The sequence below is a fragment of the Carcharodon carcharias genome, chromosome 16 (assembly GCF_017639515.1).
Source record: "Carcharodon carcharias isolate sCarCar2 chromosome 16, sCarCar2.pri, whole genome shotgun sequence".
Lineage (NCBI taxonomy): Eukaryota > Metazoa > Chordata > Chondrichthyes > Lamniformes > Lamnidae > Carcharodon > Carcharodon carcharias.
The window spans coordinates 89,308,683-89,326,749 of record NC_054482.1 but is presented as its reverse complement, the minus strand read 5'-3'; the positions used below and the strand labels follow the sequence as shown (position 1 = coordinate 89,326,749).

The 18,067-nt window shown below is 42.5% G+C and overlaps 1 protein-coding gene across 1 annotated transcript in view; it reads left to right on the top strand.

Annotated features, from left to right (window-relative positions):
* LOC121289113 (MOB kinase activator 3C-like) overlaps positions 1 to 10,465 on the top strand; it is a 69,334-nt gene extending 58,869 nt beyond the window's left edge. Inside the window, exon 4 of the mRNA XM_041208160.1 lies at positions 5,959 to 10,465. Within this exon, the coding sequence (XP_041064094.1) occupies positions 5,959 to 5,988 (30 nt within the window). The 3' untranslated portion in view covers positions 5,989 to 10,465. The remainder of the gene's footprint in view (positions 1 to 5,958) is intronic.
* Positions 10,466 to 18,067: the final 7,602 nt, after the last annotated feature.

The window sequence follows — 18,067 nt, the reverse complement described above, 5'->3', positions numbered from 1 at the left end:
AATCCGGTATCATCTAAATAAAAGCACTGCAAAATGAGAAATAAAGTGGTACAAAATGACTTTTGAAGAGTCAAGAAATTTCCCGATCAACCACCCCGCCTTCCCGCTTCCTCCACGAAAATCCGGCCCCATATACTGCTGATAAAACAGGTTGTAAGTCTGATATCAAGGCCACTGCCACTAGGCTACTGTCCTGATTTTTCTTATCAAATCACAAGACATAGTTCACATGACTGTATTCTATATATTTTCAAACTAGAATGTGCGTTATTCACAAGGTCATCGAATTTCTGTTGATATTGTACATTGTATCTCAATATACATTTTCAGTAGGAATTTCTGTTATGTTGAAGAACATTATTGCGAGTTAACTTGGGCCCTTTTAGTGGATAAAAATCCATTGGATAATTTCACCAAAAAGTACAAAATTCCACTTTATCCTTCTTGTCTTTTTTTTGCAAAAATAATGGATAACTGGAATATGCCCTGTCTTTGAGTGTCACCACATAAACAGAGCTTGCCATCAGTTTCTGAGCAATGATGCAAGCATGTGGTTAGGAAATGGGCAAAAGCCAACAATTGAGAAAACATATAAGAAGACTTCATTCAAATACTTCTCTTTCCGCTTGTCCCTCCACAAACTTCACTTGTACTATCATTTACGATTGCCAGTGTTTCTAGAATGCAAGCTCCTTACCATGCACACTTAATTAAAAAGCTTTCTGCACCAGTGTCACTTGTCTCCTCATTGGCTTATTAATATTCAAATTTCCTCAGTAATTTCTCAATCCACTGCCAAACCTCCTTTCAGGTGTGGGGGTTATATGGCCATTGGGAACAAATTCGCAATTCCTCAGATACTGAAGCAGTCAGTCCATGTCCAAATGCAGCAAGATCTGGATAATACCCAGGCTTGGGCTGACAAGTGGCAAGTAACATTCGCACCACATGAGTGTCAGGCAATGACCATCTCCAACAAGAGAGAATCCAACCATCGCCCCCTGACATTCAATGCCATTACTATCACTGAATCCCCCACTATCAACATCCTGGGGGTTACCATTGACCGGAAACTGAACTGGACTAGCCATACAAATACTGTGGCTACAAGAACAAGTCAGAGGTAGGAATCGTGTGATGAGTAATCTACCTCCTGACTCCCCAAAACCTCTCCAGCATCCACAAGGCACAAGTCAGGAGTATGATGGAATACTCCCCACTTGCCTGGATGAATGCAGCTCGCACAACACTCGAAGTTTGACTCCATCCAGGAGAAAGCAACCCGCTTGGTTGACACTACATCCACAAACATTCACTCCCTCCACCACTAACGCACAGTAGCCACAGTGTGTACCATCTACAATATGCACTGCAGAAATTCACCAAGGCCCCTTCGACAGCACCTTCCAAAACCATGACCACTACCATCTAGAAGGACAAGGGCAGCAAATAGATGGGAACACCACCACCTGGAAGTTCCCTTCCAAGTCACTCACCATCCTGACTTGGAAATATATCACCATTCCTTCACTGTTCCAGACAATGAAGCCCACATCCTGAGAATGAATTAAAAAATTAGTACTGGTGGTAAACATTTTGACAGACAGTATGTTTCACAAAAAAGTGGAAACTGTATGTCTCTTGACACAAATGCCGCTATAAATTGTAAAGTTACTATAGGTGATTAACAGTGAAAAGTATTCAGAGATGCGCTAAAGGCACATCTTTAACTTATTAATATTTCATCTGATTTACTTCATGGTGCTTTTATTTTAATTATTCTTTCATGGGATATGGGCATTGCTGGCAAGTTCAGCATTTATTGCCCATCCTGAATTGCCCTTGAACTGAGTGGCCATTTCAGAGGGCAGTTAAGAGTCTACCATGTTGCTGTGGGTCTGGAGTCACATGTAGGCTAGATCAGATAAGGACAGCAGATTTCCTTCCCTGAAAGACATTAGTGAATCAGATGGGTTTTTATGACAGTTGGTGATAGTTTCATGGTCCAAGCTTTCAATTCCAGAATTCTATTAATTAATTGAATTTAAATTCCACCAGCTGTTGTGGTGAGATTTGAACCCATGACCCAATATGAGGCATAAACCTAATTAGCCTGGATTACTACTCCAATGACATGACCACTACACTACCACCCATTGGATCAATATTGAACCAACATACCGCCTAGTTCGGTAAATTTACAATAAATTTGTAAGGAATGACTCAGTCAACAGCTTTCCTATTCAGAGTTTCCTATATATTCGGTGACTGGATGGAAAATAATTTAATTAATTCCTCTCTCTGCCCTCATCTAGTTATTGGCAATTAAATGAAATGTAATCCTTTGGGTACATTAAAATCACAGGCGTAATATTAACAATGGGCAGGTGTAAAACAAGTGTTCGCTATTCAGCTGCCTATTGTACATCTTCCTTGATCTTCACTTCCATTTAAAACCGCCCATTTTATGTCAAAGTCACAATCTGGTCCTGATTTGCAGTAAGGTATTTGCCTTCCTATTTGGATGCACAACTGAGAATGGTTACCTGAGTTCACATGTAATGGTGTTAACAAGCAAAATAAAAACTGACATCTATCACTAATCCATATTAAGAAATATTTGAAAAGAAAAGGCATCCTCAGAACAAAATCTAAATAAATAGTTCTTTAGTGCATTTTGCACCACCATTTACTCACATTGACCTTTTGTGTTCCAAAATTAGCCAGAGAGGGGGATATGGGCCAGAATGTTAAGAAGCAGAGTTCTGTCTCGTATTACTGACAGGGTGTATACCCCATCTCTGTAATCTTTTGCTCCTGCACCATTACCACTGGTGCCTCCAAAGGATCTATCCTTGCCCTCTTCTCTTTCTCAAACTAAATGCTGTCCCACTGAGAGATAATCAAAAAGCACAAGATTAATTTTCACATACATACCAACAACACCCAGCTCTACCTCACCACCACTCTCTGGACTCCTCCACTGTTGCTAAATTGTCAGACTGCTTATCCGAAATCCAGTGCTGGATGAGCAGAAATTGCCTCCAATTAAATATTGGGAAGACTGAAGCCATTGCCCAACAGTGCCTTGATTTCAGAATTTTCATCCTTGTTTTCAAATCTGTCCTTGGCCTCACCCCTCCCTATCTCTGTAATTTCCTCCAGTCCTAACAATCCTCCAAGATATCTGCGCTCATCTAATTCTGGCCTCTTGAGCATCTCTAATCTTAATCATGACACCATCGATGGCTGCAATTTCAGCAGCCTAGGTCCTAAGCTCTAGAATTTCCTCCCTGTACTTCTCCACCTCGCTTTTCCTTCTTTAAGACACTTTTTAAGCCTACCTCTTTGATCAAGGTTTTGGTCATCTGACCTAATATCCCTTATGTGGCTCAGTGTCATATTGTGTTTTGTAATGCTCTCATGGAGCGTCTTGGGATGTTTTATACATTAAAGGTGCTAAATAAATATAAGTCGTTGTTGCTGCTGTAATAGGTTGAAAAGTGAAGTGTAGACTCTTCCCTGTGTGGAGGGCAAATCCTAGCAAGCAACTAACCTATTGTTATCATGATGCTTCCAGTGGTTACTACAAGAACAGTACTGGTACTGGCCAGGGAGCACAGAAAATGGGTGGAAACAACGTATAATTGAAGAAAATATATTTAAATATGCTGCTCGAGAATGGTCTTCTCTGAAAGTATATTTTCTAAGTTTTAAATAATAATACATGGGTCTGATATTTTTCAAAACAGGATATAATCTGTTTTCCTCAGTAACAAATGACCTACTCAGAAAATTGCATGCTCATAAAAGGGTACATTTCAAAACTGAGCATTTCCAAAGTTTCATTCGTTGGTTGTTAATTGCTGAGAAAAACAAATGGGGAATTTTAGACTGCATAATGCTATAGCAAGAAGGCATTTATTGAAAATAAAAGGCCAGCGTCATACTAAAATAAGATCATGAAGGAGTTCATGTCCATACCTGAAAATTACTCATTGATGTCAATGATCTTCTATTCACTAGCGTAAGCTGAACCATCCAATAATTTGGTGAAAAAGTACAACATAATTTTAATACCTTCCATTGAACACAAAGGCTCTTAATGTTGATAGATTTTCTTTAACTGGCAATGAAAGAGAAGACCTGCATGGTTTAAGCACTATCTAGTGAGATTAAAAGTAGACCACAAAATCCCAAATCATGTATAAAAGATTAATTGGTTGTGGATAATGAGAAGTAAGCGGCAAAGGGACTCAATCAATTAATCGCTCTTAAATGAAACAGGAGACATGCATCAAACAGTAAACAATATCATAAAAAGGAAACAGCAAATTAAATAATAAATCCATTACCTGTGTTGATTATATACTTCAGTCCTTGCAATGCTTACTGGGCATGGAAGGCCTCAAGTGTACTAGTGGACATCATGTAAAATAAAAAAAAATTATGCGTTTATATAGCGCCTTTCACAACCACTGGACATCACAAAGTGCTTTATAGTCAGTGAAGTATGTAGGGGATCGGTGGATGTCATCATAACAAAAAAAGCCCAATGTTTAATCTCAAAAATAATTGAATAGCAACTAGATGCAACTTAAAGGAATAGTCCTGTTTGGGCCTGTGTTGTAGTGTATCTATTAATCACATTTGAATTTTTGAAATTTGTTTTTCTTTTAAGTTGTTCTGTGAGCCTTTTCAAGTGGAAAGTATTTTGTAAAAGTTTATATAGTATAATTGTATTGGATAGCCAAAATGTAACCAGTCTACCCAAATTGAGAAATGCACTAAAATCCGTCTGGCATGATTTTTGTCCCTGTATAGGGTCAAGTATGGAAGCAGAATGGGTGAGAAAATTCACTCCACCAACCGGTCTGCCAGTTTGCCAGCAGCATCCCACTCAGAGCCATTACTGCCAGACCACTGTTTCCCACATATTGCAGGATCCCCGTATGACATTAACATTAGGGTTCCAACTCAAATGGAGGTTTCAGTGAAATCCTTTTAACCTTTTTTAAGCTCCTAAGTGATAGCAGTTTTTCTAATTCATTCATGAGATGTAGGTGTCACTGGCTAGACCAGCAATTATTGCCCATCTCAAATTGCCCTTGAGAAGGTGATGGTGAGCTGCCTTCTTGAACCACTGCAGTCCTTGTGCCATAGGTACACCCACAGTGCTGTTAGGGAGGGAGTTTCAGGATTTTGATCCAGCAATAGTGAAGGAACAGAGATATACTTCCAAGTCAGGGTGGTGAATGGCTTGGAGGGGAACTTGCAGATGGTGGTGTTCCCATGTGTCTGCTACCCTTGTCCTTCTAGATGGTAGCGGCTGTGGGTTTGGAAGGTGCTGTCTAAGGAGCCTTGGTGGGTCCCTGTGGTGCATCTTGTAGATGGTACACACTGCTGCTAGTGTGCATGGTGGTGGAGGGAGTGAATGTTTGTGGATGAAATGCCAATCAAGTGGGCTGCTTTGTCCTGGACAGTGTCAAGCTTCTTGAGTGTTGTTGGAGCTGCACTCACCCAGGCAAGTTGGGAGTATTCCATTACACTCCTGACTTGGGCTTTATATATGGTGGAGAGGTTTTGGGGAGCCAGGAGATGAGTTACTCACCACAGGATTCCTAGTCCCTGACCTACTCTTGTAGCCACAGTATTTATATGGCTAGTCCAGTTCCGTTTCCGGTCAATAGTAACCTCCAGGATGTTAATAGTGATATAATCGTATAGTAGTTGCTAATCATATCAAGCGCCTTGGGATGCTTTATTACATTGAATGTGCTATACAAATGTGAGCTGTTGTTAGCTGTGCTGTGACATTCATAGCATCTGCTCCAATACAGAATTTCCCTATGGCCTGGCTGTTCCAGAAATTAAATGTGTTTGAAAACACCTCTGTACTGTAAAATGCCCTTTCAAAAGGAAAAAAACTCATTCTGTTTTTCTTTTTCTCCCCAACAGAAAGTGATGACAGAGAAAATTTGCCACTGATTCCAGCTTGAGAGAAGCCACACAGCAACTCTCCCCAGTGACATAAAATCCAACAACTGAGCCATATATTGTCTGGCACAAAGAAGATTACCAGAAAGTGAAAATCTACAATCCAAATCCCTGCAAAAATTGACCAAGAGAAATCATTTCGAAGCATAAATCATGAATTCATAAATCATCTTCATGGGAACAGATCAACAGTGATTGAATAAACACTGCAATTAAATCATCTCAGGAAGGCCATCACCCATATCCCCCCCTTTTTGTTCTCAAAACTAATTCAATCCAATCAACTGAAGGCAGTTCAGCACTCCTGCGCAATTTCATTTAGATTCACCAAACAAAATATACTTGCTCAAAACATGTCACAAGCCAAGGGAACCTTTGTCACTACATCATGACTGTCTGTCCCCAAACTATTTGGTTCATACAGTACTCTTTGCTTAATCAGGGAGACCTGCAACCACATATCTGGAGCCCAAACCACCAATCATTCCTGTAGTTCTAATGTCCCATCACAATGGCAGCGAATCTGCATTTCATCACAGTACCGCCTGGTCCACTCAGCTATTGTACAGCAGGAATATATTGCTCCAGAATCAGGCAACCAGGAATCAGACACCACATCAACTGCAAACCAAAAGGTGTCAGGCATATCAGGTATATTCTGCCCCAGCACTAGATTAGGTATATAGCAACAGGATCAGGCCCATACCACCCCAGTAGTGGACCACAGGTATCAGAAATATATCATATGAGGCTTGGCATCAAATATCAGCAGCACCTTGCCATTAATGACTGGATTTACCCTGTTAATGTGATGATTCAAAACATCTGATAGCTTTAGTTTATAAATTGATTCTGCTTGTCTCCCAAACAATCAACAAGGTAATGTAATAGCAACACTAATGGTACAGTGGTCATACATCGGCCTTCCTTGTTTTACAAGGACGTTAACATAGTAAAGACAGAGAATCAAGCCATACATTGCTAGATCAGGAAAAAGAATCATACATCTCTGATAAACTAAGACCTGATGAGATATATAGAGAAATATAAGATTTTACACGAGTGAAATATTTGCTTTTATCCAGTGTGTATTGCACTTTTACAGGATTTAAAATTGAGACAGTTTAGTCACACACCACCAGATGAGAGTGAAATGCCAGTTTTTGCATTTTCTAAATCTAGGGAATAACTGCATGAAAGCACTTAGCATGAAACTTTAAATACCTACCCAACTTTTGAATTGGGTGCAAGTCATTTTTTAAACCCTTGTTTTAAAAGTACTCTTCATGGTGTTCAAAACACCCTGGAGCCTTGATTCAAAGTAGTTTGTGAAAAACTGGCATCAATTGTGTCAGAATCATGCCTTTGGGTAAATATCAGCCAATAAATTCCAATATCTTAAAGAAATAAAGTGCCAACGATATTGTAAATTTTGTACTCTTTGAATATTTTATGATAATGTATAGTGAAACGCCTAAAGAATTTCAGTTCATTTACAATGCCATCTGATCAAAATGCCAAATGCATTGAAATATTTTTCTTTACAATAGATTGAATTGATAAGAACATAAAATAAGAAATAGGAGCAGGATTAGACCATAGGGCGCCTTGAGCTTACTCCACCATTCAATATGATCATAGCTGATCTTCTGCCTTCAACTCCACATTCCTGCTCACTCTCCATCTCTTATCTCTTATCTCAGTCCTAAATGATTGACCCCTTATCCTGAGACTGTACCCAGATACTCCAGCCAGCAGAAACAACCTTTCAGTGTTTAACGTGTTAAGCCCCTTCAGAATTGTGTATGTTTCAATGAGATCACCACTCATTCTTCTAAAAGCCAGAGGTATAGGTCCAATTTCTTCAACCTCTCATCATAGGACAACGTTCTTATCCCAGGAACTAATCTAGTGAACCTTCACTGTGCTGCCAGATAAGCAATGTTACTTATAACCAATCTTATGCACAATGTGTAACACACCATTTGTTCATTGCAAATGAGATCCATACAATCAGATTGCTATAAATTTTATTGTTTAACCTGAATGGAAGGGAAGTAATTTGGATTCCTTTACAGGTGTGTGCTTCAACTTGCTCCATTTTTGATACTGCATCAAATGATCCAGTTTTCCTAGGAGCAAATCCAGGAATATCTCCCCTAATATTCTGTTGGTCAAACATCAAAGAACTTAACAATTTAGATGTAAAATGTCATTTCTCTGACTCAAAACTGCTTTGACAAAGTATATGTTTTCTGTATCATTACAAACAATGCATCATCACAACAAAATTGAAGCGTGACTTTGCTAGTTCCTTGCCTTGCTTATTTTTGTTTTTGGTTGAGGAATACATATTGCCCAGGACAATGGGAGGACTTCAATATACTTCTTCATATCATGCCATGGGATCTCTTATGCCTATTTGAACAGCCAGATGGAGCCTTGGTTTAATGCCTCATTTGAGAGACTACACCTCTGATAAAGAAGCACTCCTTCAGTACTTCACAATGTGTCAGCCTAGATTATGTGGTCAAGTCCTGTAGTGTAGTTTGAACCCACAATCTTTGGCTTATAGATGAGAGTAATACAACTGAGCCATGCTGACAAGAAAACATTCATCCAGTTTGCAATACAGAAATATTGATGAGACCAGGTTTGGCAATGTAGTGAGACTCCTTGATGTTCGTATATGCCGACCTGTAAGTGATTCCATTGTCTTTTGTGGGTTCTCTCATGACTGATAAGTCTGATGTGGGACATCGGCAGAAATGGCAATGTAAGATTATAGGTGAGATGTGGATGGCTCTAGATTATCTTAGACCACCTGTTAAAAATAGTTTGGTGAGAATTCCACATCACAATAGTGAAATGCTTTCATTTCAAAAAGCAGCTGAGAAAGATCCTCAACACATACCAATCACACCCCAATAAATATTATGGGGCACATTGGTGAAGAACCAGTTAGATTGTCAGCTTAACCTTATTAGTTATTTACACTTTTGAGGTCAGCTCAAGAGAGCTACAAACTGTACACCAGTCGCTGACTTAGATGTATGGAGCCTGAGCAAGGCTCCAATTTATGATCATATTACATAACTCAATATGTGTCTTATCTGATGACTGAGCCTTAATTATAGTAAAAAAAGAATGTCCATTTATCATGGGACTTAATACAGATATTCAAAAAATTGCATTTTTAAAAAATGCATGCTTTATCTCTTATTCAATTTTTATACTTTTATATGAATAAGTGCTCTGTAATAATTTCTGATTTTTTTAACTATCAATAGTTGGAAGATTTAATGTCTTTCTTTAAGTTCAATGTTGTTATGACGGGCTTACCGTGACAAAGTTCGTATTGTTTACTTTTAAAGATGTTTTTACTCACCTGTTTTCCCCTCTCCCAAAGTTCTTGATTTCTTGATGGATGGTAGCTGTCCACCAATAACTCAATCATGTAGTCAATATTCAAATGCAAGCCTTGACGCTGAGTGTAAGTGGGTTGCTCAAGAATGGGGGTGGTCATAGCCAAGGCAGATATGGTCCTTACTGAATGGTCACATATGTACACTTCCAGCAGAGGTTGTTGTATAGCAATCAGGAGCACATACCATAACCAGTTTCCCCTCTTCAACCTAAGTGACACTGAGGCTAACCGTAGCACGTCCTACTGAAACCAACTAACTCAGCACAGATTAGAGAAATCAAACTTGGAACCTTTCTGGTGTGTATGACTCTGATATTCAGTATACGAACTTGCCAAGCTATTAGTGAAATTCCATTACTTTAGTTTCAAATGCTAATTTCATGTTAAATGTTTAAAAGGGCAATTAGGGATGGGCAATAAATGCTAATCTAGCCAGCAATGCCCACATCCCACGAGTGCATAAAAAAATTAGGAGATTATTTTCTTTGATTTAAAGAACTGACATGATCCATTGTAAAATCCTGCACTTTCAATGCAGGCATGCAAACTCTCCATTTCTCTGTCAAAATCCTATAAATTATAAACATGTGATGTCATGTCTGTTTAATTTCATTTTGTACAGTTACATTGTTTCATTTATAGAAATCCATTAATTACAAAGGTACAAGTTTATTTTTTTATTTGATATGAGAAAGATGATTTCTCCAGAAATGTTGTTTTTGATATCAATGGTGCTGGAATCGGGAACTTTGAAACAGTGAGGATCATCTTCTGAAAATGAATGAACTGGAGAGATTGTGAATGACTTTCCTACAAGAACTTATGCTGGATTGGAGATGGATAGAATTTGCAGCACGTTGTAAAGAACTTAGATTTTAAAATGGACAAAGATACATGGACTAAATAAAAAACCACTGGTATATGAATAATTAAGACATATCATTCTCATTATGTTTCGCTTACATGTGCAATGTACTTTTAGTACTTTCTGTTTTTGGGCTTTGTAATTCTATTTGTTTGAAAATAAAGTTAGTCACTTTACTTTGTAAATTAGAATTTCTCTGCCATTTTAAAAAGAATTGCTTAAAACTATGCTCTGTCCAATAAAGTAGTTTACTGCATGTGGAGTAATATTTAGCCCTTAGGTATGTCCCTCTGTGAGGAGAGATTACAGAATCAGTACAGTTCCCAAATCATTTGTGCTTACAAGTATGACTGTTGGACTGTTGTAGATGGAGAGGATTAAAACCTCCAGAATTGCAGTATTTACACTTACTTGTCCAATTCATTACAGAGTGGCTATCAACTGTTCCAGCAAAATGTTTCCCTGAAATGCCAGAACATCAATTAAGTCTGAAGGAGACATGACCAAACTATACCTTGATCTGGTCGTACCACATCTTGATTGTTGTGTCCAGTTCTGATTGCTAAGGATACATTAAATCATAGGAAACAGTTCAAAAAAGAGCTACAAGGCTGATCCCTAATGTTGGGTCAAAGTTCTGAGGAAAGACTGGGGAGATTTCAGCCTTTCAGCTTGGAAAACAGGCATCCAACAGTGCTCTTGTAAATGGATGTCAGATAATGAATGTTATGGAAGCAGTTTGTCAGGACACTATAAGTTAAACTATAATTAAAGACTAAGGGAACACAGGCCAAAGTAGTCAAAAGTAACTTGAGGACTGAGCAAAATGTTTTTTTCTCATGGAAAGTGGTCCACATATGGAATGAACTTCTAGACAAATGTTGAGGCAGAAACCTAGAATCATTGAAGAATGTAGGTGTGTTTTACTGGATGAATTAAAAGAGATTGAATGGATTCCTTACCTGTAAGTATTTGCTGTCATATTTTTATAATGATATAAAGGCACCAATCACTCAAAAGGGATTGGTAAACACATTATGGGTTCATTTGTTAAGATTAGGCACATGAAACACATATACAAAGGTATAAAGCTTGAAGACACATCAGCAACAGCTGTCTGTGTGTGCTCTGCTTAAAAGCAGAAATGAAACTGCACTGCATGACACACTTCCTATCTAGTGATGTCATGCTGCAATCCCTTAAAGGCATATTACAACATTTGCAATGTTATGAACAATAGACATTTGATTTCTTAGTAACTGAGAGATGATCACACAGGCATATTTTTCTCCACTAATAGTGTAGCAGATTGGGTGTCATTGTTTCACCAAGAGCAAACCATAGAAATAATTTCAGTATTCCTTGCTTTTCCCTTTCAATGAAGAAATACATTGTAATAGTTGCATTCCACTACAGCTTAAGAAGTGAAATAATTTCATGAGCATAGATCTTGGGGAGATGGGTGCAAATTGATCAACAAGATTTTTCTAAAATAAAATCTCACAGCCACTCATAATAACTTACATTTTGATGCCTGAACCAGTAAAGCATAACTGTGGACCTCACTAACTTAATTGCTCAGATTCATAAATGTTTGCCGTTCATATGGAGCATCTGTTGAAGGAAGCTTATGCTCAAAAATGCTGTGTGAAGGAACAAAGTCTCGTTTTAATGATTGTCCAAGTAGTGAGATATGAATTACATTTGAGTTATTAGGGAACGTATTCAGTAGTGACTAAAAACCTACTCAAGGAAGAAGCAACATTACAGGTTCAGGCAGCACATGGCCGGTGGTGACATTTGGCTTGACCACCTGCCCAATTAGGCAAATTTAGAGTCCATGTTCCAATAGGGTTTAACAGTGGGTGACAGGGGGGTTGAAACAATGCGGCAGGAGCCGAAAGTAGCCTCGGGAGGCTGAAAGCCAGTCTCTCCATGTCCTGTAGCCATATTCCATTCCACCCCTGCCAGCTGGGCTGCCCACTCGTTGAAATCAGTGTGTTCTTTCAACAGTGGCTGACCCCCTCCCATCTTCCCCCTCTCTCAACAATTATGGCTTAACTTCTCCTACACAAAGAAAGAAAATGGGGTTGAGAACAATTGGATTTCATGTATCTTTCTCATGCTTCCAGTCTTACAAATAATCTACTGGATTGTGTGCCATCTGATTGATGCACTGCAGGTTGTCCAGAAGGGTTCTAAGCCAGCACCCCACAGAGTGGTGAGCCCATGCAGATATAAGGAAAAGGCTTAGAGAGGCATGTCATTAGCGGTGCTTGCTGGTGCCCTCAACACCTGAGCCCCTTCCCCTCCCTACCACCTTCACATTTCCAGACAACATGTGGACTCTGTGTGGAAGGGTGAGGGAGCCACAGTGGCCTCTCCAGCTGCAGAGTGGATGGACTGCAGTGGGGCTGTGAAGCATGACCTTATCTCGTTACCACTGAGGCCCATGTCCCCTGTACCATTCATTCTGGTTAGTGTGAGTAGCTGAGGAGACCCTTACCCTGGCGGCATAGGTGAGGTCATTCATCCTCTTGCGGCATTGGAGAACAGTCCTGTGCTGGAGGCCCTGGGCACTGACTGCCTTGGAGACTTGCTCTCCCTGTTCAGCCTCCTCCTCCCATCAGTTGGGTAGGGGACGTCCCTCCTGGCCTCCACTTTGTTGAGGAGGATGCCTAGGGAGGCGTTGCTAAACTTTGGTGCCGGAGGTCCCTGTCCCTTTCTTGCCATCTCATTTGGCGAATGAATAAGCTGTTGTCCGGCAACCTTTTAAATATGGCGCCTGGATGACGGCGGAGAGCGCGCCATCAAGCTCGCCCCCCGATACTTTGGGAAACCCCCCAACTGTATAATTGATGAGGCCAGTGTGGTGCGATACATCATGAATTCCTGGTGGCCTCCGCAGCTGGATAAACTCCCGTCCCTGCCCCCAACATAGGACTTAGTCCCGGAAGGGAAAATTCCGCCCAAAGTATTTTTTTCTTTACTGGCTTTTTATACACAGGCTATGTTAACCTTATTTTATATACATGCCTGTGTTGAAACTAGTAAAAAAAGCTCAGCGCTTTACCATTTTAAACTAACGCAGACATTGGACCTACTCTTTTATTCCATTAGCAGTAGCAGCGTTAATTAATTCCCCTTTTGATTGCTGATAGAGAATATACAGGTTGAGAAATATGCCCAATAGTATGTGATTAATATTTGTATCAGTGAAGTTCAGTGGACCACACACAAGTGAATAGGTTGCAGGGGGCTTATAGTGAGTTTAAAAATGGAATTACGTTATTGGCTTTCTGAACCGTCTATAACCTGTTTTCTCGTTCAACTTATTTTATTTTTTGTGTGAATCACAGTAAAGACTTTCAAATCATGAAATTGGAGGCTTTTTTTTCTATCAACAGTATGAACATCAAACATTCCTACTTAGGTTAGTGTGGTTTAGGTGAAGGGTAAAACTTTCTCTAGAGAAAGGAATCACATTGGTGGCAGCAATTAGCATAAGGTTTCAATCATGCGTTTACAGGAGAAGTTTGGAAAAGTGTTTTATGAAGATGCTCTCTGTGAGCTGTGCAGAAAGTGCTCGCAATAACACTGCTCATTATCATTACCCAGCAGCTTCACCTATTAAAATCTACCTTGTGTGAAATCGACCACGCCCACTGGTGTTGGGTGTGTTTCATGGCGTGAATGCCAATATGGCGAGAAGACCAAAAATCGGTTTCACGACATCGTGAAACCAGTTTGTGATTGTCCACTCCACCCACCGATGGCGGGCTGCATTTCCCACCATTGGATATCGGGAACCTCATTGTAATACATCAGCACATCATTACAAGGCTAGCCCGCCGGAATCTTGCCCCACCCCCGGCTGCATCGTCCACCCACTTCAGCGTGATTGCACGTTGACGTGTTTCTCAACAGCGTATAAAAGGCACACTGGGCGGGCCGCACTTGGAGAGGAACTCGGAGGTGAGTGCACAGTAACGTTGCCAAATGCATGCCTGGGTCACCTATTGGACTTCAAGGTTAAGGTGTGTTATGGGATTGGAGGGGGGGTAAGGGCTGTCCTGCCATTGAGGCGCATTCGGGGGGGGGAAGGGACTGCCCTGCGGTTGAAGGTAGCACACAAACACGTGCGGGGTGGTGGGGGGGGGAGGGGGGGGGGGGTTGGCGAGAGAAGTGGTCACACATTTGTGACCATTCCTCTGCAGTTGAGACAGTTCAGACACAGCCAGGTTGATATGATTGGAGTCGGGCCTCTAGCTTCTCTGCCCATTCAAGCAACGCAGAGGCATCAAAGTGCCACCAAGTGCTCCAGAGCTTTTCAGCCCTCAGTCACAGACTGCAAACTAATGAGCATTTTAATGGACTGCAGAATATTTGGAAGATGGGGCATGTTGTACAATCTCCTTGCTAAAGGTAACCATGGAGCAGTCACTGATGGAGGCACTCACAGCCCCTTGCAATGTCATCATCCCGGTTTGGACCAATCTCCCCCATGGTTCAAGCTAAAAGCTGAGGCTTGCAGCACAGGTTAGGAGAATGCCTGCACCTGAGCTGAGAGCACAGCATGCAGTCCAATTGGCAAAGCTGCCGCCATTCGGTAGGGTGGAGTGGGGCAGAGGTGGGTGAGGTTTCAGGCAGCCATGCAGCGCACTAATCTCTGGCCATTCAAGTGGAGGCCAGCATGCTCCAGGATGTGTTAAGGGGCCTTCGCTGACCATGTGTCTCTCTCTTTCATCCTGCAGGAGGAGTACATCAGGATCATGGCTGCCTCATGGCTTACAGAGAGCGAAGCCTACTGAGAAGAGAGTGACTGGGGTGCCTGGCTGTGCAGAGGGAGGAGCAGCACTCTCTGGAAAGAGGGGCGGCTGGGGCTGCCACACATGCTGCTGAAGAGCCATGGCAAGCCGTTATTGGTCAGCACCAAGCTAGACCCAGGGTCTATAGATGTTGCCTTTCATTCCTGCAGATGACTGAGAACCAGTGTCGCCGAAGACTACGCTTGTCTAGGGAACTGGTCGGTCACATGCCAGCTGCTGCAGTATTTGGCACCACAGGGACATGGAGGGCATCCACTGCCGGTGGCCGTGAAAGAAACAGCGGCATTCAATTTCTATGTTAGTGGCTCCTTTCAGGGCTCCGTAGGAGGCCTCTGTGGGATCTCTCAAGCCTTCACCCACATATGCATCCATGAGGTCACGGATGCCATCTTCGCAAGGGCACACAATTTTGTGCATTTCGCCCGGGAACAGGACAGCCAGGATGCAAGAATGATTGGATTTGCCCAGATCTCAGGTTTCCCACAAGTGCAGAGTGCCATCAACTGCAGTCACATGGTAATCAGATCTCCATCGCAACCCATGGTTAACTATGTCAATCGCAAGGGATTCCATTTGTTAAAAGTGCAGCTGGTGGTCTGGGCACGGTTTCCAAGGAGTGTTCATGACTCATAATATACGAAATAGAAGCAGGATTAGGCCATTTGGCCCTTCAAGCTTGCCCCACCGCATTCAATAAGATCATGGCTGATCTGCCCCAAGTCTCAACTCCTCCTACATTACTACATTCTCAGTTGGTCACAGATCCCTGGCATCTTCCCGGGTCCACAGAAGCTATGGGGGTGGCTCCTTTGGGGCATGGGTTACCTATAGAGGGCGTGGTTGATGATACCTGTGTGGTGGCCTCAGACTGCAGCAGAGCGAAGGTACAATGATGCTCATGCTGCAACATGCAATTTGGTGGAGTAAACCATTGGGATGCTGGAAATGAGGTTCCAGTGCCTGGACCAGTCTGGTGGGGCCTTGCAATATAGTCTACAGAGGGTGTCATGCGTCATCATCACCTGCTACGCCCTTTACAACCTGGTGCTGCAATGGGGAGAGGAGCTGGCCGAGGAGGAGCTGGGGGTCTCGTCCAATGAGAAGGTCGCCGATGGGAATGAGGGTAAGGAGGTCCTCAAAGGCGATGATGATGGGGATGAGGCAGGTGCGCTCAGGAGGTGCTCATAGCTGCTAAATTTGTGGAGGATGATGATGACATGCAATGAGGAGACACCATGGATCCTCACTTTGCATCTGTGAAAGTTTGACTTCAGTCTGGCTTATGGCAACACACATATCCTCTGTGATAATGCTCCCGTCATGGAGATGCAGTGGAGACCCTAATAGTTGCTTGATTGCAGGAGGATGACGACAAGATGCAGTGAGGAGACTCCATAGATCTTCATTTAGCCTCTGAGAATGTCTGACTCCTGTCTGGCTGAGGGCAGCTCGCTTGCGCTCTGTGATCAGGGTCATATCATAGAGATGCAGTCATGAAACTTTAGAAGCATCTGATCCTTTGTCCGCCTTCAGCACCTGACCCCTTCAGGAGCACAGTGTCAGTGGTCACAGAAGCTGAAGAGATTGGGTCCAGCCCCACCTTAAATGTGCTGAGAGCACACACAGAGAATGATGGAACTCTGACACCTGCCCACGCAGGCAGCAATGACAAGCACCACTGAGGTGCAGGCATCACTAATGTGTTCAGGGAGTGTGAGGCCAGACTATCACTTTGGTCTGAGGGTTGCACAAAGCACACGGAAGAGGCCCTGGACGGAGACATCTGCCTTTATCTTGTGACAAGAACACTGCTGATCAGAATAAGGAGCCATGGGCAGGGAGACATTCCTGGGGAGTTTATTGACAATAGTGAACAGTATGTACAAGTGCTTAACACCTGTTCCCAGGCTGTGCAACTAATTCTTCTTAACCCCCTATAATCGTAGAATGTGTCGGTTCACGGACTCCCAAGACACCTGCCCTTTTTGTGGTCTTGTGGAGTCCGTGGACCATGTCTATATTAACTGTTGTAGGCTGCACTCCCTTTTCAGTTATTTAAAAAACCTTTTATTGCTGTTTTCTTTGCACTTCAGCCCCACGCTCCTGATCTACGGACACCCAGTGCAGAGGGGGGCCGGGAAGGAGGAGGATCTCCTCGTGAACCTGCTCCTGGGCTTGGCCAAGTTGGCGATTAACAGGTCCAGGCAGTGGGTAATCGAGAGGGTCGCGCCCGACTGTTTGTCCCTCTTCCGTGGCTATGTTCGCAGCCGGGTGTCCCTGGAAAGGGAGCACAGGGTGTCTGCTGGCACCATTGAGGCCTTACATGCCTGGTGGGCACCATGGGGGCTCAGGTGCTTTAACGACCCTCTTAATCACATCTTGATTTGATGTTTGCAAGTTTCTTTAAATTTTGTCTTTGGTTTTACAGCTAACCTAACTTAGGGGCTGTGTTTACTTTATCCCTCATTTCGTTAATTTAATTTACTGACTTGGCTTTAAAAGAGCTAATTCTTCTTAACCTTCCTAACACTGCCGCTACCTCTTGGTGCTCCCTGGCCATCCACAGCAGAGTTGGAGGCAGCCTGATGACTGCTATGCCCTGACTGTGATGACCCTAGTGGGCATCCTCTGGAGGGCAGAGACCTGGAGGGCCCTGGCCTGCTATTGGGGTCCTGCACTGTGGCAGGACAGGTCAACAGAGTGCAGTTGCTTGCACCCTGCACCTGTGGGAAACCCCTGATCTGGGCAAATCCAATTGTGACATCCTCCTCAACCTGTGGAGCTGGAGCTGGAGCTGAGGTCACAGAAAAAGGGGATTTGGATAGATTAGACACTCCCGGAGTCACCTGGGTAGATGGCCCAGGGGTAGGGTACACTTGTTGATCCTCCTCCCTATGTGTGGGCCCCTGGCTGGTTCCTTGAGAAGAGGTAGCTGGAGTGAGATTGAGC